The sequence below is a fragment of the Trichoplusia ni genome, chromosome 6, assembly GCF_003590095.1.
Source record: "Trichoplusia ni isolate ovarian cell line Hi5 chromosome 6, tn1, whole genome shotgun sequence".
Classification (NCBI taxonomy): domain Eukaryota; kingdom Metazoa; phylum Arthropoda; class Insecta; order Lepidoptera; family Noctuidae; genus Trichoplusia; species Trichoplusia ni.
In genome coordinates, this window is record NC_039483.1 from 2,345,475 (window position 1) to 2,368,152 (window position 22,678).

The following is a 22,678-nucleotide window of genomic DNA, read 5'->3' on the forward strand; positions in this document are numbered from 1 at the left end:
TTAGCATTTCATTTTAATTCCATTGAGTAAACCGAAAAAAAAAACGTCATGTTTTGACACGAAAAAGCCGGCATAGTGGTAGAAATAAAATGGCGCCAAAAAAATATATGTGGACGATGTAGCGAGATGCGCCGTGGCCGCAATTGTTAAATTTAATTCGCTCTCCGCAAAAAAACGAGTGTATTTTGACATTTTGCGTGCAAGTTCCGCCATTTTGATATAGCTTTGTGTTAATAGTGACGGTTTGTTTACTTTTAATTAATTACCTTTTTTGTGGCTTTGTTGAGTTAAGTGATTATGGTCGTTTTGTGTCATTGTGATTTTTAATAACTCATTCTTATGCATCTTTTTAGTTAAATGTACCTAGTCATTTCTATTTTTAAATGCTTATTATTACGAAAATAGATATTAGGACGATAATTGACTACAGATAGACTTTAACAATAAAAAAAGCCTTTTGAGCGCAGGCTTCAACTGCATAAATTAACTATTGCTTTTCAGATAAACATTTATTGATAAACTAGCTGTTGCCCGCGACTTCGTCCCCGTGGGTAGAAGATATAAGTTATGATTTATACCTGCCCTGTTTTTTCACATTTTTCATTGTATCTTCGCTCCTATTAGTCATAACGTGATGGTTTATAGCCTAAAGCCTTCCTCGATGAATGGTCTATTCAACACAAAAACTATCTACAACATATTCCGCTGAACTACTGTGCAGAGTATCTAGTAATACCTAGTATCCACAAAGCCGGCCACTAATAACTAATCCAACTAATCCCGTTAAATAAAAACTCGATGACGACGGTTTTCAATACACTCGCGGTTCGAAAAATCCGCCAATTTTCATGCAAAATTTTCACTTTTTCAGTTCCCAGTATCTATTCGATAACTTGGAAAAAACTATCTGTGTGATATTGATGGCCGGGTAATAGCCGCCAGTGTTGGCTTTGTCCAATCTTTTGCGTGTTTTTTAGACTTTTTTTATAGCCTGTTGCATTTCAAAAATCTATACGGAATTTTGAGTTCGGAGAAAAAATATTTTTCAATTGAATGTTTTGATGATTGATTAAATTCGACACGTTAAAAAACTACAAACTATTTTTACAGTGAGCACTTTTTATAATCTGTTGAAAGTCAAAACCATTAACAAAACGTTTAAAAAATAATTCGAGCAAGCGCAAGCAATAAAAAAGTAAAACCACATTTCAATTTCGAATACCAAAATATGTCACAAAAACATTTCCGCAGATTATAAAAATATGCAACGCATGTTTCAATTATTTTGTTCTGTATTCGGATTTTAAATATCACGTGTTCTTCTCCCATGGAACGTTGGGATTAAAAACATGTTGATAATTAAATTCGGTCGCGGATATTCGAAATTCGAAAGACAGATTATTTTGTAGTAATTAATGAAAAAACCGTTACGTGCGTAATTGTGTCAATTTGTTGCAGTTTTTGTTTCGATTGTTCTAAATTGGTTACTTATTTTAATCAAACATTGAATCTAATTATCCAAGAGAGGCTCGTGGCAAAGCTACAACTGCACAAGTTAAGCTACAATTGGTACGGTCAGTCCGTGGATGGGTGACCATCTATGTCATAATTAGTAATTGTTTGTCTCGGCAGATATTTATACATCTTGGACAGTTGTTAATAGCTAATTAGCTAGTTACAGCTGTTAATTTGGTAGTTAAAAGCTAGAAAGTCTGACAGCCAGTCTTACTAAAGGGTATCGTGTTGTCCAGGTTACTGGTTTGAAGAGGTCAGAAATTCTGCCTCTGGTTTACTGGAAACCGACCCCAACATAGTTAGGAAAAGACTATGCTGATGATGATTTTAACGATTCAATCCGCTTAGCATTAAAAATTTAAAAGCGGACCAGAAACTCTATAACCAACATAATAGGGATGATGACTGGGTATAAAAAGAAAAAAACCTCATTAGTCCCTCAGTTAGATAATTGAAAAGAATGAAACACGTGTTTTTTCGCTTTTCAGAAAAACTTGAATTGACAAAGATTAACTGCTTTAAAGTTAAGGAGAGGGGGCTTGTGACGTAACGATAGAGTAAAATTTATACTCAATCGTGACGTCACGCGTAAGTTTCATTCACTGTAATTTGGTCAATTTATGTTTGCGGGACAAATTAAAAATACGTATCCATTATTATACAAAAAACAACAAGACGATCACTGCAAAAAAAATTGTCATCATCCCTATTGCCGCGTGTAAAAAGGATGGCGCTATAAGCAGCTTAATGCGTTGTCTTGCTTCCTCTTCATTCCAGAACACAATATTTGTACAAGAATTTCTTTCTGCATGCACTTTGAAACATTTTCTCAGTACTTATTTATTTTATAAAATAATTTCCATAAAATATTTTAATTAGAACGTGAGTAAGTTAAGATGGAACTTTAATATTATCTGCTAATTAGTTCGCTTTGTACCTGAGAGGGAATGAAGTCATGTTATTTAATTTTAATTACATGAATTAAAAAATGTACTACTTTTCCGGATAATTAAAGCTGTTACATTTTAATTAAGTAATGGCATTCAGGATGTATTTTAACTTATGACGTAGATAACAGCTCGTGTCTAAGCTATAACCGCATAAGTGATTCGATCACAGGTTAAGCTATGCTTGATGCGGTTGGTCCGTAGATGGGTGACCATCTTTGTCATAACAAGTTCCTCCGTGTTTCGGAAGGCACGTTAAATTGTGGGTCCTGGCTGTTATTCCTACATCTTTGACAGTCGTTACAGGTAGTCAGAAGCTTGAAAAAGTCTGACAGCCAGTCTAACCAAGGGGTATCGTGTTGCCGAGGGTTGAGGAGGTCAGATAGGCAGTCGCTCCTTGTAAAACACTGGTACTTAGCTGAAACCGGTTGGACTGGTAGCCGACCCCAACATAGTTGGGAAAAGGCTAGGCTAATGATGAATGATGACGTAGATAATAGTAGGTTTTAGAAACCATTTGTGGGAAAATTCCTAAATAACAATATGATAAAAGCTAAAATCTCAAAAAAACTTGACTTGTGCCTAATTTGTAGACATATTAAAAACATGTTGCTCATCTCATCATTTGCAATAACACATAAGTTAAGGTAAGTGAATTTACATTAAAATCTATTTTTGTGGTATGATTCTCTCTTAATTAGGAGATATCAGAATATCTATATCTATACTAATATATAAAGCTGAAGAGTTTGTTTGTTTGTTTGTTTGAACGCGCTAATCTCAGGAACTACTGGTTCGATTTGAAAAATTATTTTTGTGTTAAATAGACCATATATCAAGGAAGGCTATAGGCTATATAACATCACGTTGCGACTAATAGGAGCGAAGATACAATGGAAAATGTGGAAAAAGCGGGGAAAATTCTAACCACGTGGACGAAGTCGCGGGCTAGTAAATGATACAATGATAGTTTATAACATAAGATCCATAGGTATCGCTAAAAGTATGCTAAAAATAAATTTTCTCTTGTATGAGGAACTCCTTACAATCAAACTGCTTCTTTCACAAATTAATTACGGAAACTCTATAAAATAATCATGACAACAGTAAAAAAATATTTATTTAAAACGGAGAATAAAACAAGCTTCGAAACTTTTATTATTTATCAACATGACATGATAACTTAGGTACGTTTTCGCTACATTTCACATTTTTCAGTATGTTGCGAAAATAACTAGACTATACTTTTAACAATCTTGTACAGAAATGAAAAGAAACATCAAAAGTAATGACTGATAAACTACAAAAACTGCGAAGCCAATTACTTTGTCTTTAAAGATAACATCAAAATCGAAATTCCAAAGGATCGCCAAAAAATATCACACGAAAACCATCACCAATGTAAAGACTTTTTATCACAACCGACCAAACTATACACAAGCTTAATAATATTCTTCTCATCCGAATAAATAAAATTATTATCTCTGTCGAAAGCTAAACCGTATATATTCTTCATGTCAAGTATTTTTTTCAGACCTTCGAACTTCCCATCGGCAAAAACGCCAAAATTCGTCACCACATACGTGTCTCCCTCATTGTCTTCAACGATCTGTCGTACAGTCACCAACTCGTTAACCGGCTGAGCAATCATTTTATCATTATCATATTTATATAAACCAGTTTTATTCGCGAAATAAATAGTATTCATGCTACTGACATGGAAATGATCGATCTCAAAACCTTCAAATTCTTTCACAGTAGCAAATTTCCCATCGTACTCAATATGGAGTTTCTGGTCCGGATAGCTGATGTAGAACAGGTTCTTTTTGTAGAATAAGGACCAGACGTTCTTTCCCTTCTCTTTGTAGAAGTCTGCCAGTTTTGTCAGCATGTTGTATTTGTAGATGCCATCGCTGCCTCCGAGGTAAATCTCATCGTTCAGTTGGTCGATGGCCACTGAGCAGCCGCCTCTTATACCAGCTATAGTCTGGGAGTCTTTGTTATCAATGTTGAAGAATGCCAGTTGGAAATCTGTATCGGAGTACGTTTCTGGTAGGGAATAGCTGAAGAATAACGAGTTTGAAGATCTATGGACGTTCAGGTTGTAAGGTCTTCCAATATTCGCCCATAGAGTCTGACGGTCGTACCAACTGTCCCCGATTTTTAAACGGTTGCAAGCTATTTCTGGTAGACATTCAACGTTCGATAGTAATGCAAGTACACAGCATATCTTGATAAACATCAAGGGTGTTCTGAAAAAAAAACTTAATTTTATTCAAAATATAAACGAATAGTATAGCATTAGCAGCTAGAATTCTAACCAAAAATTGAGCCATCAACTGTATCAAAATAATTTCATTCAATGCCTTTTAAAACCACTTTAATAACCAACACAAAACTCTCTCTTAAATACCATCCAAAACAAAATTGCCTTGCCATCAAAACCCATCTCCCATAACATACCAAAACACACCACCAAATTCACACTATCAACATTAGATGAACACATGCCGTGTGCTATCAAAATGTTGGTCAAGTGGACACTGGACCCGTTAATAATTAACTAACTCATCAAATTACAACGGCTTTAACCAAGCTCCTTGGTCCCCTGGCACACCAAAATGTTTGAACGCAGTCCTAATATCGTGTAACAACTATATTATTATATTTTGGAGACTGGGAACTGTTGGTCTGTGTTATAAATGGCTTTTGGCACGTGTCTTGTAGACTGGAAATTGGGTTTTAAATGCTTAGTGAACTTTGCATGGTGATAAAGTGATTTTACTTGATGAAAGTATAGCTGTCACGATTTCCTATGGCTTAGTTTGAAGAGACTTAAGGAAACAATAAAGAGTTGAGAAAAAGTAAATGAGTTTTGATAACTATTGCATGTATTTTAAAGTAGCCAGCAACTCTTGTGTTTGTTTAAATATTTTTACACAGGGTAGTCAACTAGGAAATGTTGTTCAGTACGGAACGTACAGCAAGCTTAAAAGTGAATGTGATACAAATTAATTAAAGTAATAAACCACTATTCGTTCTATTATTAGTAAGACACAACCTCAAAAGGAAATGGAAGAAAGAAACAAATGAGGAGGCAAGACATTCTAACACATATTAGGTGCAAAAATAAGGCAAAACCAACGAAAAACATACTTACACAAAACTAGAAAATTTAATATCCATTACGAATCAAAACGAATTCACTAAAACAGCTGATAGTTCGACACATGTTTCTGCATCGACGACCTCTGAACAATGAGCTCCGTATTGTTATTAATTAATTGTTACGACAATTGCTTGTTTAGTTTCCCAGGCGATGGTTGATATCGATAATAAACAGTCGATGGAGACAATAACATTTCTTTCCGTTTAGAGAATGGACGGATCTTGTTTAATGTTATTCGTTTGATGGGTATAAAGGATTGTGGTAGGACGTTTTGGTGGCACATTTGGTTGTGGAGTCTTATTCTTCAAATCTCAAAGGGTAATTTTACTCCGAAAGGTTATTAGTTTTGATAATTGTACTTTTGTTATTTTGGGTTGCAGACTTCCGTACACGACGAGACAGTTGCTCTCGGCGTTGGTCTACCATATCTGATTAGGTCTTAGGTTTGAATTCTGGCAGACACTGATGTATTTTTGAATTCTTAAGTAAGTAAGTTTATCGCTTGAAACCTGGTGAAGGAAAATAGAAAATGGAACCCACGAATTTTGCTAGGTTGTGTTTAAAGCCACTTCAGAACCCTGGTGGTAGTTTAATAACTTTGACACCAAGCAATACAATCATACGAAAAGAAAAGAAGACACCCATTTTAGTCTCCAATATCTCTTATTCATATATTCAAATATTGTGTGTATCAATTTTAAGTTGTGTGTCAAAATGAGTTTGTATAGTGATCCCTTGTTGATTGCTTTGTTTATTGGCTAAAAACGTCGCAACACTTTGTGCACTGGCACTGGCTTTTTAAGGCCAGATTGATTTCATGGTCAATCCAATTGAAAAACGATTCCTGAAATAATTCTGTAATTTCAAAACGAGCCTAAGTATAAAAGCATCATACACTATTTTTAACTACACAAGTTTCGGAGTTCTCTCGCTAAACATTTCAATAATAGGATGACAAAAAATTTATGCCTTATTTAGTAAATATTGGTAACTAATTCATTCTATACTTTATTATACTTTTGCTAAACTTTATAGAATTGAATATTAAAATACATGATATTGCTTCTATATTTACAAGTTTATCTCTCTTAACGTTATTATTTTCTTCGAATACCTCTTCTTAACAGTTTCAGTCGCAATGATTAACTGATCAACGATTTCCTCATAGTCTGACTGTCATCTTTCTCTTCAGGATTAGTGATTGCATTTAAACAAAGCCCACTGTATTTACTCGGGTTCAATCTGTATATCGCATCTTTATCAGAATATATTATCCGATCTTTTTCATCGAACGTCATTCCAAAGGCTTGATCAATTTCAGCGACTTTCTTAACTTTATGATAAGGCTTATCTTCGAGGTACACTCCATCGCTGGCACAGAAGTAAACATCCCCATAACTATCTTCTACGATCTGTCTGATAACTATCTCGTCATTCAAAACGATAGCTTCGGAGGTCGGCCGTTCTACTTTATACAATGCTGTTTTATTTGAAAAGTAAACATCAATGTGCTTGGACACGAAGAAATGGTCAACCTCAATATGCAAAGCTTCGGCTACCTGTACGAAATTGTCATCTTGGTACACGAAGAGTCTTTGTGCTGGGTACTCGATGTAGTAAAAATTTCTTCGGACGAATAATCCCCAGATCGATTTCCCTTCTTCGGCGAAAAATTCAGCGGCTTTCGTTAAGAAGTTGTATTTGTAGATGCCGTCATGGCCGCCGAAGTAGATGTCGTCGTTTCCAGCGTCGTAAGCGATGGCGTAACCTCCGGGCACGCCCTGGATCTCGCGACAGGTCTTCTTCTCGAGGTGGCACGCCCTGATGCCGAAGTCCACTTGAGTACCATTCTGGATTGTGTGACTGAAGAATAGGATGCCAGAGAATCTGAAATGAAGGACAAGTGTTTAATCAAATAAAAAATAATTTACTCAAGAAGGTTATTAAGTTGCGCTTTTTGAATGTAACAATAAACCTAAAGACATGTATCGCTCGCCCTTCAACTGTTTCTGAGGCTATTTTTTCTAGTAGTTATGTAAGGTAAATTGATCATCAAGAGGCCGCGATAATATAGACTAGTGTTTAAGGACGATGCAGTACCTATGGCTAAAAGTTATGAGATAATAATTTATATAACATGCATAAATAATCTTATTGCAAATTGTAACTAAAAATTAGAGCAATCTATTAAAAATGTAGATTAAAGAAGTAAATGGCGGCACTTTCTGTATTATAATATGATATTATTTATTCAATAAATAAACCATAATCAATTAAGTTTTTCAGATAGAAACAAAACTCATAAAACATAATTTGCTCAGTGATCTACAGTTACTATCTAAACACAATGCCAATTAAAATTCAACAAGAAGTATATGACAAGTAAATAGAATGAAATCTTGGAACCATGAAATAAAATCGTATTGTATCCATGCAAAAAAAAGTTTTTAATAGCAAGCGGCCATGACAGTTAATGGAACTGTGTTTACGCTTTTCAGTATTAAGTAGAATATGATGCGATGCACTGTTAATTGTGGATGACGCTTTCATCAGGATAAAATGCTGATTTTATTCTTAATATAAAGGCTGTTTTTCAGAATAATGTTTGTTTGGTTTTTTTTTTTGGAATTTCATAATTAAAAAGTTGGGTTAAAAAGTCTTGGGATATTTTATTCTTAGTTTTCTCCAAAAATTTATCCAAACAACCCGACAAATGAGTATGAGCTTAACCAACTAATTGCAAGTTTTTTAATAATGATATAGATTGCATTTTTACCAAATTCTATTGAATGAAGTTCTAAATATTTTTAGGAGCCTGATTGAGATTCCAAAGCTAGGTAAAAGGCTTCACATTTTTATTAAAGTTCTCTCTAACTTCCTCGATTTCTGGCCATGAGCTACCATCAAATTATGAAAAAAAAAAATTGGACTAATTATGCGACCCAAGTAAGATAGCTTTGTTAATAACATTTTATCACAACTGCGCCAAATGCGATATTATATCGAATATTTTATTTGCCATCCTTTCCTGACAGGAAAATTAAGAAGGAGAAGAATTCTATACTCACTTATGCATAACCAAGTTGTAAGGCCTGCCGAGGTCCTTAAACAGGAGCTCCTTATCATAGTAGACATGATGGAAGATGACACCGTCACACATTATCAGCTCTGTGGTGTTGTCAGCCATCACCCCGGACACAAGGACCAGCAGTAGTATTAACATCACTCGCAGAGTCTGGAAATAATCGATAATTTCGGTTTAAAAATAATAATACAATAAGCACTTTAATTCTTGCCTGGAGGTCCCCCTCCAGTTAACAAACTTTCAAGGCACATGCACAAGACACATTGGTCTCAAAAATGGTAGTCCTACGCGGGGATCGATCCTGTGATACGTCAAGAACTATGGTTTTGGCGTAGTAACTTATATCACTTGGCTGTCTGTGCATTGATCTGATACAATTATAAAAATAGACAATTGACAATAACGTTTGTCAAATATAGAGGTCTATTGAAAGTGTTGACAGAATCACATCTAATTGAAATTAGGCTTGTTAGACTCAAAAGGACAAAAATATATTTTACACCGTTGGTATTAATTAATAGATCACTGAAAAAAACATTTTCATGGACACATTAATATTTTCAAAGGATGTGGATGGTGAAGATGCACAACAATGACACACACCACAAAGTAAAACTTAATACAAAACTAAAACCAACAATTTCCACAACGTATCTTCAAAATAAAAATCCACACCAAAAACTAGGTACTATAAAACTCGAACGTTTTAAACAAACAAAACAAAACCGATATAATTCATTACCTATCAAGTGTCTACAGACTCAATACAGAAACTAAAAGTTTCAAGCAATATATAATATATTGAAACTGAAATAAATCCTCTATACGTCTATAGCGGACAACGGTGGAGCGGTAAAGAAAGCAAATAAACAAATCAAATATGACATAACGTTATAAATTGTTTGTTTTTGAGTCATTTGTAAACTATTGAGTTGCAACTGAGCAATTAAATACTAGATTCAATTGTCATATAGTTATGACTAGGATTTTAAAATGGTTTAGGTCATCGCGCCTATGTTGATGAGCGCAGTATGCAGATGATTTAATCTCTCGTTGATCGAGTATGATATGAAAATGCCTCTATGATATAAAAAATCGATAATATTCAGGACAATGGAATTTGGTCACTCAAAAATAATTGCCACCACGCCAAACCCAATGTGTGGGACGTGCCGCAGGTTCGATCCGTGCGTAGGATAAGCATTCATGTGATCCACAAATGCTTGTTCTGAGTCTGAGTGTCTTTGTGCCTGTGATGTAAGTGCCTAATGTCTATGTCTAAATGTCTTCTGAACTTGAATCAATAACAGAAATAATCTAATTTTTATTCTTCGTAACACAAGATTGGCAGTTTTCACTAAGACAAAAAAAACTTTAATAAATGCCTAGACATTACGACTCAAAGGTTGGTCCTTTGACTCTATATTTTTTCCATAACTAAATTATAATTTATGTTTTATATAATTTATGACAATAATGCGAGACGAAGCGATATATCAGTTTAAAAATTAAGATATTTTATACATTCAAAAATAATAAAATGTATTTGAAAAAAGTTTATAATCAAAGCAAAGTCGGGGCCAACCAATAGTCCATATAAACTCAATGTTTGTTTCAATCACATAAATATGTTTATAAATACTGTTAACATTCGTAATAGCTATCTCTAATGTATCATCACCGGTATAATTTATCAGATCAATTACATTGCGAATACATAAGTCACAACTTATCAAAATGATTTAAAAACGTCACAGGGGTTCCACAAACGTTCAAGTCACATGCACATAGACACAAAGACTCAGAACAAGCATTCGATCATCACACAAATGCTTATTCTGTGCAATCTAGTCTTACAAGAAGTAAGCGTCTTTATAAAGCCTTAATCTTTAAACGAATTATTAAAAAAAAAACTCTTTACTAGATCACCAAAACCCAGTTTGAGGTCTTTACTATGAACCCCTAAAGCAAGACAATCGCTATCGTCGAAGCGAGACCCACCACAGATAGCACTAAACGCTGCGGCGTCTAGTGTTCATAAAGGCGACAATTCGACTTTAAAATCTTATGTTAATATAGATATATAACTGTACGTACATTTTTTTGACTGTTATCAACTTTTTAAGTTCATATCGTCAATTTAACCCTGAATAGGCGAATCAGTTTTCAATACTCTCTCTCTCCTTTTTCAATTACGTTTTGAAAGGTACCTCGAAAATTGTGTCACGCAAATTAGTCGTATGCAATATGATCCGGTAAAAATGATTGGTATTTCAAAAACCTCGGTTAACGAATAGTCTGCGTGACAAAATGGAGGGGCTTTTGGTAAAATACTCCATTTTTTTAGTAAAACTGCATTTTTTTAGTAAAATACTCCCGCAGTAAGGAGTTTAATCCTTGCGCACAAAAACATCCCGACTCAAGACAGACATTCGAGGATGACACAAATTGCGACACGTTGATGTGCTCTGTGGACTTGGAATGGTGACCTCAAGCACTTGGCTATCCGTGCAGAAGGAAAATAAAAATATATCGATCAGCTGTGTATCAGAGTTTCATAAATGATCGAGAGAAACTACAATCTTTATAGTGGTTTCTTAGGTTTACGCGAATGTTAGACATTGAAATGAAACTGCTTTTAACTAACTGAACTAAAATCAAACATTAAACCGCGATAAAATCCATAAAAGTAGTTTCATTTCAATACAATCTTTATATTTGACTCAAAAACTTTAGAAGCCTAACACGTTATTGGGGATTACAACCTACATAACCCGCAACAAAATCAGTTTTAAATATTTTCTTTTTCAATAACCAGTGCTCTTTATTTTCAACTTTTCACTGGATTTTTATTAAAGATACGTAACATTATATAAAGCTACACAAATCCTTCGATACGGAACTCGCAAAGACATGAAGATGAAATATCACATGTGTTTGGTTCCAAGCAAGTTTTGTTGTCTTTTACACGACCTGTACAGAATAACAAACGTCTGGTCTGCCATAAATCTATACTTAAGATCCCAGATCACGTTTACACATATATTGATGTCTATATTCTGACAATTTATAAGTATTTTACATTTCGAAATCTTTCACTGGAGAAAATATTTTGTCGAAAGATATATGAGAGAGATTTGTATATTTTTACATTAGAAGACAAACAGTTATGGTCATATTATGTGTAATACATCCGTACAATACCGTTTTATTCAGAATCAAATTAGGTTCGATCCTAATGCAGACAAGAATATTTGTTTCCAACATGAAAAGTACTTTCTTAACGAATCCAACACACCGCTTAAAAACGGTGAAAGAAATTCTGCAGTGAGCTAGCGTGGTGATCAATGTTAAGTCGTTCTTATATGGTATTAGGCCTGAGCCTAGCTGTAGAACCTTTATAAGCTGGTATTGTAATTTTATAAACTGTTATAATAAGCACGGTATCTACATCTTTAATGTGCCAAGCGACCTTCAAGTACTTAGGTTCTATTAGACTTAGCTAACACAAATAATGGTCCTTTCGATCTGAAACTTTGGTCCTTCGAGTCGCGAAGTCAAATACGCCGAACATACAGCAATAAGAATATATTCAGTTTCATCTCGGAGTATTAAGATAACCCCAAATTCCCATATAATTTATTTTTATTATGTACTTCCAAGCAATTGTATGTGGTAAACTGATTTAAGATTTGAGTTATTGTTGCGCCGATTCTATCTGCTACAGTTATTTCAAATGGTTTGCGTACTGTGGTCTTCGATCGGGAATATATCGCATTTGTATATATTATAATACAATTTGTATATACAGGCCAAGGAAAAGAATCAAGGATATAGTTGGTCCTTCGAGCTTATTTTTAAGGCTGAATTATGGATGGACAATACGGATTGTATTTATAAAAGATTGACTGGTTATGTAATGGTTTTTGGTCGTGTGACACAGATACCAAAATTTAAATTGAAGTTTAATATTAAATATAGTCCATTGTCTTACCAGATATTAATACATGTAAATAATAAAAACACCACTTAAAAATATCACTTCTAATAATGACAAAGCTAGATAGATAACTAATAACTGCCCTAGGCAAATGAATAACGATTGTATTTGTGAAACTAAATATTGAATAGTCGACTTCAAACAATGTTTAAACTAGAAGCAAAATGTTTTTAAGATTGTAACAATTATACATTTTTACAATGGTCGTGTTAATCGTAAGCTATTATAATTTAATTAAACATGTACTAAGGTCAGTTTTAATAGGTAGCGTAGCAGCAGAAGAAAGAACCTCAATCCTGTATTTATAACACGATTTAGGAAAAGCGAGTAAAAATATGATGGAGTAGGTTCGATAAATAATAGAATACAATAAATAAAAAACGAAGGTACTTAATCCTTGTATAGTGGAAGGTGTTACAAACAAATAAGCTCGGACACAAGGACCAAATATAAGTTACTTGTAAATGCTTTTATTGACATAATGTATAATTGGTAAAATATGTAAATTTTACTTATTTTTTTTTATTTTTAGATATTAAGGGACAGTGTGGTTTCATTTTTTTTTATTTTGTGTTTCCTGTCCAAATCCACATGCGTAGTTTTAACACTCGCCTAAATTGTTTGTAACTCTATTGGAGTCATTTCTCCCTACTACTAGTCCCGGCGCGTTAGTTTTTTCTTTTTTATCATGATTTTTAATATAATATTTCCCGGCCAGTAGTCAAAATACAACCCAGTTTTATCATTAAAACGTTCCTGCAGCGTAATACTAATTTCAAAATATCTAACATTAAACAGACAATTTAAACGAATTACTCCTGTGTAGCCACACGGAACGAAAACCCACCGCCGTGAGCGTAGCGAAAAACCACCTAGTGTGTGCGCACAGGTGAATTTGCTTATATTAAAATATTTGCTCGGCTGACTATCTGATTGTGTAAATAGATGTTAAAAGCGGTTTATTCTATTCGTGTAAGGCTTTAAATAAAGTTTGCGAATCACTTGCCTTTTGGTTTTGAATGGAAATGGTTGATGTTCATTAGTTTGCTGTGAGTCTGTTTTTGTTCAATGGAGAAGTAATTTATTTTTAATTTGTAAAAAGAGTGTGCTTCAGTGATTGTTGTGGATGCTCATGCTGCTATGGTTTTAACGATATTTCCCAAAATAGGGATCGATTTCGGTTTTTATTTTTGCCATGTCTGAGAGTTATTGCGAAAATGCCAACAGATTTGAATTCGTAATTTAATTTTGGTGTAGCTTTTTAACAGCAACCTACTCAATATAACTATTAAAAATACTGTTTAACAGTCATTCATACCATTCATCATAAAAACACAAAATATTCCTCTTCAAGACATTTCCCAAAAATCCCATTCCAAAAACAACTAAAAATTGAAATCTGGGACACATCGCGATATATTTCGACGGCGCTTGTCATCTGTCCTTAGTCAAAACTTCTCGCAAACTCGGCCAATTCCGAAAAGTTAGGTTTCAGAACTCCATTCGTAAACAAAAAAACTTCCCCTTGCTTGGTCTGATTTCTTTTGTATGTAATGAAATTCTCTAACCATTTTAACTTTTTGAAGAGAGAGCTTGTTTTAAGTTTGCATAGACATACATACTTATTTTTCAAGTTGAGATGATATGTAAGTATATGGTTCTGAGGTACGCAAATTGTAATGTCATGAACATCCTATTTGGTTATACTTTTTGATTTAGCTTTTGAGTTTCTTGAATTGTGTGGAAACAAGGAAACTGTTTTGAAAACAACAAATTTTGTGATATGGAAATTATTTTGTTAAAGTCTTTAATAAATAAAGTAAGCGAGAAAAACGTTTTTAAAGTTAAAAAAATACATAATTTAAACAAAAACATTTTATTTTGACCCAAAGATATTATAAAATTTCCATAACGAAGAAGCATAATTGTGTCCGTCTGTCTTTAATATTATAGCTTGTTTTAAATATGTCACTTCTTAAAAATCATTAAACTTGCTCCTTTCCTTAATTATATACAAGTCTCGTATTACAGAAAAGCAAACTATTACTAAATGTTCTCAAACATATACATACACCCATACACCATACAAACACATCTTAAACATTTCTCCACTACTACGGCTAACACATTGGTCCTCCAGTCTCTAGGACTCGTCTCTCAATTTCTACTGAAACAAAAATAATCACAAACAACACTCTAATGAGTCCATAAACTTCCAAAATCGAAAACCAAACATAACCTCAAAACGGATCCCACATTTCGCTTCAACAATACACCGCCCGCGAAATACTAAAGAAAAATAATAAAGATATATAATCCTAAATATGGACCCTTTTAACTCACAGATGTGGAATTTTAAAAGGCTTTTGTGATGAAGGAAACGGTCCTCATTTCGTAAACAGGCGTAGCATCCGACCCGATGGTATGATAAAAAATAAGTACACTTACTTGTCTCTGTGGGATTTGCAGGCGGTAACAGTCTTTATTCTGTATCTTTTGGAAAACTGTCAAGGGCAAGTCGGATTTGCAACTGATAGGATTCCGTACACAAAGTCGGAAGAAAAATCATTTTTGGAAAAAAATGGTCGTTAATCAAGTTGATGATTTGCGATTGTAAGGAATTACGTACAAAAAAACTGAAGAAAAATCATTTTTGGAAAATAAGATTGGTCGTCAATCAAGGTGATGGCCGAACCAAATGTTGCTTAACTTCGAATTTGATTTCTGTTGTTATAAAGGTAACAGAAATACATCAGTGTGAAAATTTTAATGTAGCACCACGGTTCATGAGATGTGAACGGCTAGCAAAGTTATGGACGGACGAAGAGACACCGAAAACTTAGTATCACGGTTCTATTTTTATCCTTTGTTTACGGAACCCTAAAAAAGAAACAGGGATATCCTATATAGCTGTGTATTACCTATGTCATATTGTATTAGTACCTATATTCAGTTTCAGTAAATGTGTTTTTACCTAAATATTAATGTGCTTTATTTTGATGCGCATTTAGTTATGGCTTGCAACGGGTATGTTCAAGGAACTGCATATTTAATAGAAAAAGTCCGAAGAAATGTGTTACTATTATTAAAATAGAGTCATCGTCTCGTAGGACCAAAAAAATCGTCTTGAGAAAAAAAAACCTTTAAGTTCTAACAAATGTTTAAGGGATAAAATGGGCAATTGAATGTTCTTTTCCAAATAACAGATAGACAAACACTTTAAATACTGTTAGTCATACAAATATTTATCCAAAGCAAGAATCCCGAAAAATACAGAAAGCGTTTACTCAAAGCGTGAATAGGGTCAAATCAGATCTCAACCCTTTACTCTCAGCCTGCGTAATACGGAATGATAAGCATTTGTTAAATTATTCTGAGTTTTTCTATTACCCAGAGTTTTAGAACAGTCACATTTTAATAGAAAAAAAACGTTTGTAAACTGAAAATTCTAGGTGTACTTTTTATTTAGTTCAGGATACTTGGCCAGATCAGTGTAAGTGTACTGTAAATGGGGCAGTCAGATTAGTTATCCTTACTAATATTATAAATGTGAAATTAGCTCTGTCTGTCTGTCTGTTACGCTTTCACGTCTAAACCACTGAACTGATTTTAATGAAATTTGGTACAGAGATAGAGTTGACCTTGAGAAAGAACTGAGGATGGTTTTTATCCCGGACTTTTGAAGAGTTCTCTTGGAAACGCAATATAACCGACCTCGACGCGCGCGAACCCGCAGGCGGAAAGCTAGTTGTCTATAAAGAAACTTACATTAAACAAAAACAAATTGTAACCAACACGCAAACGTATCACAAATCACAATTCGAAAGTGTAAAAAGAAACTCATCATTAACCAAATAATCTAACAAAACTCCCTACAATAGGGATGATGACTGGGTATAAAAAGAAAACATCTCATTCCCTCAGTTAGATAATTGAAAAGTACGAGACACGTATTTTTTCCTTTTTCAGAAAAACTAGAATTGACAAAGATTAACTGCTTTAAAGTTTAGGAGAGGGGGCTTGTGACGCAACGATATGGCAAAATTTATACATTTATAAAATTTATATTCATTCACTGCAATTTGGTCAATTTATGTTTGCGGGACAAATTAAAAAATACATATCCATTATCATACAAAAAACTACAAGAAGGACACTGCAAAAAAAAATTCTCGTCATCCCTATTATGATACACCTACAGAAAACATAGAACCCTTCTACTCTACCGCAAAATGAACAAATCTACTGTATCCAAAATCTTCATCAAAAAATACAACACAACGGATTATGAACCGCTTCTGACTTGTAATACACATATAACACATACGTATAATATACTCTCGTAAAGACCATGTCATTTTCATAGAGTTATTTAACATGATAACAAACAAACCAACAGATTTCGCGGCTAAATGTGACCAAAAAGATTAACTTCATATTTGATATGTAAATACTATGAGGACTTCACTTCTGTGTACGGGTTTTTGGGACAAATGTACCATTTTTTCTCATTAGAAAAGTTTCGGTTTGAATTTTCTTTTTGTTTTTTCTTTTACCTTAGTAGGTAGGGTTTTGGTGTTTGATGTCCTTTTAAGGCTTGGTAATTCAACTTACGTTTGTAATGTATTTAGCCTTCTTGTTAATTTATTTTATTAACTCTAGGTAACGTTTTCGTTTTGCCATGTAGAGGACTCAAGACACAGGAAAGGATTTTTTTACCATTTCCGATTATTCCGATTATTTTAAGTTTTTGCTGGAAGGCACCGAGCTTAAGAATAGTATTTTAAGAATTCCAAACTCAGAGGGAAATTAAAAATGGTAATTACTGAGGCACCATTATCAGTCCATACTAGCTACACAATTAAGATTTTACGTGAAACGCGAAACAAGTGAAACACAAATTTAAGCAACGTTAATGGGGCCATGAATTGGATGGGTGGTAGTTTTGGTTTACTTATTTCAGCCTTATATACAGAAACATCAAAACACTGTTTATTTGTTCACCATGAAATCTGGCCCACGGGAATTGCAATGATACCATGTTAAACGAAAACAAAGCCTGAAAGTCCTTCATATATAATCATAAAAATATGCCACTTCCACTATGAATTGCCAGCATTATTCAAAAACTGCTATAATCAAATTTGTCATACTGCAATTTTATTACGACTCCCTAAAGCGTCAAACGCAAAATAGCATTACATGTCGCGTTTCTCTTTAATATAATGACATTTGTCCTTTGACCTTTCGGACGCAAAATGGACAATTGACACCTGTCGACTTCAATAGGTCTGACCCTAAAATACGGAAATATCTTAGATGTTACTCCGACTTTCATGTTATGTAATGTCAGTTCTAAAAAGGTACGCTGACAAATATGTTGATACGGAATTTTGGGATATGTGACGTCACAAATAGGAAATTATCAAAAAGAATATTACGTAAGTTGTACAGGTTACCATCGCTACTATTAGTAATACATATCCCGCTGGTTCGTTATTATCCTTTGCCACAAATGAAATATACTTTTTTCTAGAAGTTTAGTATTTCACCAGATACACTGGGGCAAGCCCGCCGTACGTGCCCAAGATTGCAACTCCTTTACACCAGGCTCAACAATGAAAACCGACGAAAACCACCTAGCACTTACGCTCGGTGTGTCCTAGGGAAAAGAATAACTTTGTTAGGACCATTATCGAAATTAATCAGAATATAGTGAACTAATTAAATACAAATTAATCAGGAGTAGGAAAAATACTTTCTACTCACCTCCACAGCAAGCTCCTCACGAGATACACTTTAATTTAAACAAACTTTTAACAATATACGAGTACATACCAGCAATCTGTCCCAAATATCCCCCGTGGCCGTCCTTGGCATGAGGGGACCTTATGTAAATAAAACATTTCATGCAGAATCCCGAAATCCTTCCAGTACATTTCCTAAGACACTCTCTTATCCACACGTTCGACTTTATTCTGTCATTCGCACAAGATACACAAAAACGGCCCAACTGCGTATCAGTTGACAAAAGGAGACACGTTTACACTAGCCCAAATTCACCCCGTTCCAGAATAGCTGTAATAAGGGTCACTTGGACCCTGAATCTGTCACAATCAAGGAACCACTTCGGGTCTAAAAGGGTACATGTGGAAAAAGCAATACTTAACTAACGCTATGGAAATTTTCTCATAATTTTCTGTGACCAGTTTTTGTGCCCTAAAGTGTCATAACCCTTCCTCTTCCAAGATTTAACTAACATCTAGAGATACTTACCCTAAATCCTTTTCTGGGGAATGTAAGAAGACTGCGCAAAAAGAACAAGACATTTCATTCCTTTTAACTCAAAACCCAGTTCCCTTTTCCCCAATAACCCAAGTTCTTATCAACATTGAAAATTCAATAGCATAGTAAAAATATACTCCAACATCGAACGGAGACTCTAAAACATTTCACAATATTGAAACAGAATTCTTGCCAGCAAGATACCGATCCAATCATATTCTAATCAGAACTAAACTCGTAAAAACAAATATCTTTACTTTAAAATATACAAACTACAAATAACGAATAGTGAAACAAAAACCTCTTGGTACATAACCACACGAGAGTATGTTAACTTGAGGGTTGTCACGGTAAGGAAAATGAATAGAAATATAGAATTTTAGTCTCGAATTTCTGTTGTAGCGTCACCCTATTTTGTGGAAACATACGGAGTGATATTTGGGACTGCTACTCTTATAAAATACAGGAGTTTTTTTTTAGTATACCGTCAAGATCACATGTTTTCGGAATAGAATAGAATAGATTTAATTATTTGCTTACATACAGGTAATATTTTTACTTTAATTGTGTAAAATCTGTTATTACTAAAATTGTTTTGATGAAACGAACATATGGATAATTATAATTTTAAAGTTTCATTAGTTTTGTAATCCTATGTTTATGTGTTCTATATGCCTCCGTACCAAAGGCTTCAAACCAGACTATTACCATTGTCTTACTACCTGTCCATATGTAAGCAGGCTGCATCTCAATAACCATAATTTATGTCAATATTTGCACTTAAACCTCAGTATAACGTATCTTACTCGCACGACACAGTTAATATTTTTTATAAGTAGCTAGAAATACATCAAAATTTTATCCCTTATTCAAATCATAAATACATCACGAGTTGACATACTAACAACATACTCTAACCAACGCTTTGTAAACTCGAAACTGTTTCATTAATTTTCCGCTGCGCGATCCCGTGTAAAATATCCCCCTGTATATTTAGCTACTGAAATCGAGACCTAGTTTTTACAGGCCAGCCTAGACTGTTTGTGAAGGCTGGGATAAATTATTAGAATCGTATTATAAATGTTTGAGATATGGGTAGTCGTATTATGTACTTCTAATATTTTCCCCTCGTTTTTGTTTTGAAGGTATAATGAGGTAGTATTATATTTCAGGGAAAAATGTTTAGTTAACAAGCCGATAGCTCTTTTTTAGATAGTATAAAAGGGCTACACAATTTGTAAAGGCAATTTTCTTGCAAAATATTTTTGTTAATCGAATCGATAATTATTCGATAACGGTTTACTCACGCGTATTTATAGGGATTGCCCCTCTAGTTTCTGACCTAACTGGAGTCCTTGATCATTAGTTCACTTGCTCTTTATCTAAGGTTAAACCCCACTCAGCGCATGGGAAAGATAAAGGAGTCGTGAAGTCATTTTAGCAAATACAATGGGATACCCAATACAAAGATAAGAATTAGAGTAAAAAAGGACTCTTGAGGCCAAACATACAGTGACTCCGTGTAAAATATCATTTTCCATATAAAAATACGAGACGAATGACTTTGAGAATAACCCTGTCCGTAAAACTGGAAGCAGACAAACACTCCTTTAAAAAACCTTAATCACTTCTAGGTATTATATCAATAAACAAAACAAAGAAATCTTAATTCAATTCGCTGCCACTTATACAAGAATCATTTTTACTTTTTCTTCACAACACTCTGCACGTCACACAGTGGGACAGTTCCCATTCGAATGAAGATTTTGAATTAATATCCATACATTACTTTGCTTTTACTCTAATCTATGGCTCATGAGTAATAAAAAGGATTTCTGAGTACATTGTGTACACACACATTTGTACTATAAATTGGTGTAGGGATGGGAAAAGGGACAAAAATGTATCGATATTTTTCTATCTCAGTACTTGTTACCGCATCAAACACATAGTGCGTGATGTGGCGCGGGTTCGATCCCCGCTCAAGACAAGCTTTTCTGTGATCCACGAGTGCTAGTCATGAATTTGGGAGTTTTTGTGCAAAATTACTACAAATGTTTGGATAGTAGATAGAACAATTATTACACGATATACAAAATAAACTGAAAAATTGTTAAGTATTACCAATTTCAGAACACCACCTCATATCAACATTTAAAATTCTTTAACACATCACCTTCTTAATTCACACTGGCTTCTACGTACATAAATTCGTATCCCAAATATCCAAGCGTCCAACAACAGAAAATCCTCTAACACATCACAGCATACTTAATAACCGATACACAACTACTTCAATACCAAAAATCGTATACATAACTCCACATTTAACCAGTAACATGCATTCAAAACTGCAAGCGGACTTAAATTTTAAAACGTCGCACTTGAACGTCCATAAATCGATCACAGAAAATATTATATGGTTTTTATGGGTCGTGTATCATAAAATTTTCCAATATAACATATTGGGAACGTAACTACACTTGTCTTGCCTCGTGGCACTTCACTTTGTGTGGCACTTTAGTTCCTGTTTTATTCTTTAAGTTAAGAAACGAAGGAATCGCGGAGAAATGTGTTATTGGTCGTTTGCGAGTGTTGTGTTGTGCTGTTTAGTTTTTAGGGCTTTTTAATACTTATTTAATGCGTTTGTTTTTTTTAGTTATAAGTGTCTGTTATAGTGTTTAATTAGGTTCAAGAATTAAAACAAAAAATATAACTTTAATAATTATTGTAACTTTCTAAAGTACATAACCGTGTATAAAAAATAAACATCCAAAAGATAACCAAAAAAATAAACATCGAAAAGTTCAACGGAATTTTAAAACATCGATACTCCCCCATCCCTAGATGTTACCCCGCAGTAAAAAGCTTAGAGTTTGGTAGAATGACATATGAACACAATTTTTATACGTTAGATATAACCCAACGAATTCGGTAACAAAGTGGGGTAATTCTTTCTCACCAGCAATAGGCCAGAGAGCCTATTTCCCCGGGGTAATATTAGAACAAGGGCCGATAGGAATGGGGTAACTCGTTAGCAGGGGTGATTAAGAGATGAAGAAATTGATCCACGTAATGAGGAATCCCTTGGACGCCCGGGAGTAAGATAGGATGGATGTAAGTACTTAAAGTTTTGGGCCGCAAATATGGGTCATGTCATGGACCGTTGTCCAACTGTGGGATGATAAAGGCAGTGGCTGATGATGGATAAGGACAAACCGGCAGGTGTATTACGTAAATCACAGAACCATATCAACAAAGATTTGGCTGCGAACAATTATATTCTTCAAAGTAAACAGTTTTTCGTCAGCAAAATTGTTGTTGCCTTCATTATGGAACTTTTTTATAATATTCTTACGAAAGGAAGACGATAGTTTATGTAGGCAAAATAAAAGAAAATGTATATTTTTAGCTGTGAAGTATAAATGTAAGTTCAGGCTCAGGAAAGAGAATCGTAGTAGTACAAAGCGGGCTAGATAAAAAAAAATATTTAGTTTATGGAATTACATAAAAAAAGTAAATTTAGCACAATATCTTTATGAAGATCAGACAACCTTACCAAGAAAAACGCATAGGTTTTTTGAGTTACCCCAGTACATCGATTTCCATTACCGACTCAGTTCGTGGCTTTCAATTTACGACGAACTGGAAACCGCAATGGTGACGTACTTGTTGAA

At 34.2% G+C, this 22,678-nt stretch overlaps 3 protein-coding genes across 10 annotated transcripts in view; 1 reads left to right on the top strand and 2 right to left on the bottom strand.

Annotated features, from left to right (window-relative positions):
- LOC113495133 (alpha-2Db adrenergic receptor) overlaps positions 1 to 22,678 on the top strand; it is a 383,296-nt gene that overhangs the window by 333,186 nt on the left and 27,432 nt on the right. The window lies entirely within an intron of this gene.
- On the bottom strand, positions 3,634 to 5,740 carry LOC113495136 (ommochrome-binding protein-like). The gene is made up of 2 exons (XM_026873741.1): positions 5,623 to 5,740; positions 3,634 to 4,714 (listed from the first exon to the last, which is right to left on the bottom strand). The coding sequence occupies exons 1-2, from the start codon at positions 5,646 to 5,648 to the stop codon at positions 3,856 to 3,858; spliced, it is 885 nt and encodes a 294-aa protein (XP_026729542.1). The 5' UTR covers positions 5,649 to 5,740; the 3' UTR covers positions 3,634 to 3,855.
- Positions 6,064 to 21,393, bottom strand: LOC113495135 (ommochrome-binding protein-like). 6 transcript variants are annotated; one of them, XM_026873740.1, is made up of 3 exons: positions 21,207 to 21,393; positions 8,700 to 8,866; positions 6,064 to 7,518 (listed from the first exon to the last, which is right to left on the bottom strand). In XM_026873740.1, exons 2-3 carry the CDS (start codon positions 8,852 to 8,854, stop codon positions 6,774 to 6,776), a joined length of 900 nt encoding a protein of 299 aa, XP_026729541.1. In that variant the 5' UTR covers positions 8,855 to 8,866; positions 21,207 to 21,393; the 3' UTR covers positions 6,064 to 6,773. The 6 variants fall into 6 exon arrangements, with proteins under 6 accessions (XP_026729541.1, XP_026729538.1, XP_026729535.1 ...); XM_026873737.1 differs by lacking the exon at positions 21,207 to 21,393 and adding an exon at positions 21,178 to 21,202; XM_026873734.1 differs by lacking the exon at positions 21,207 to 21,393 and adding an exon at positions 20,513 to 20,677.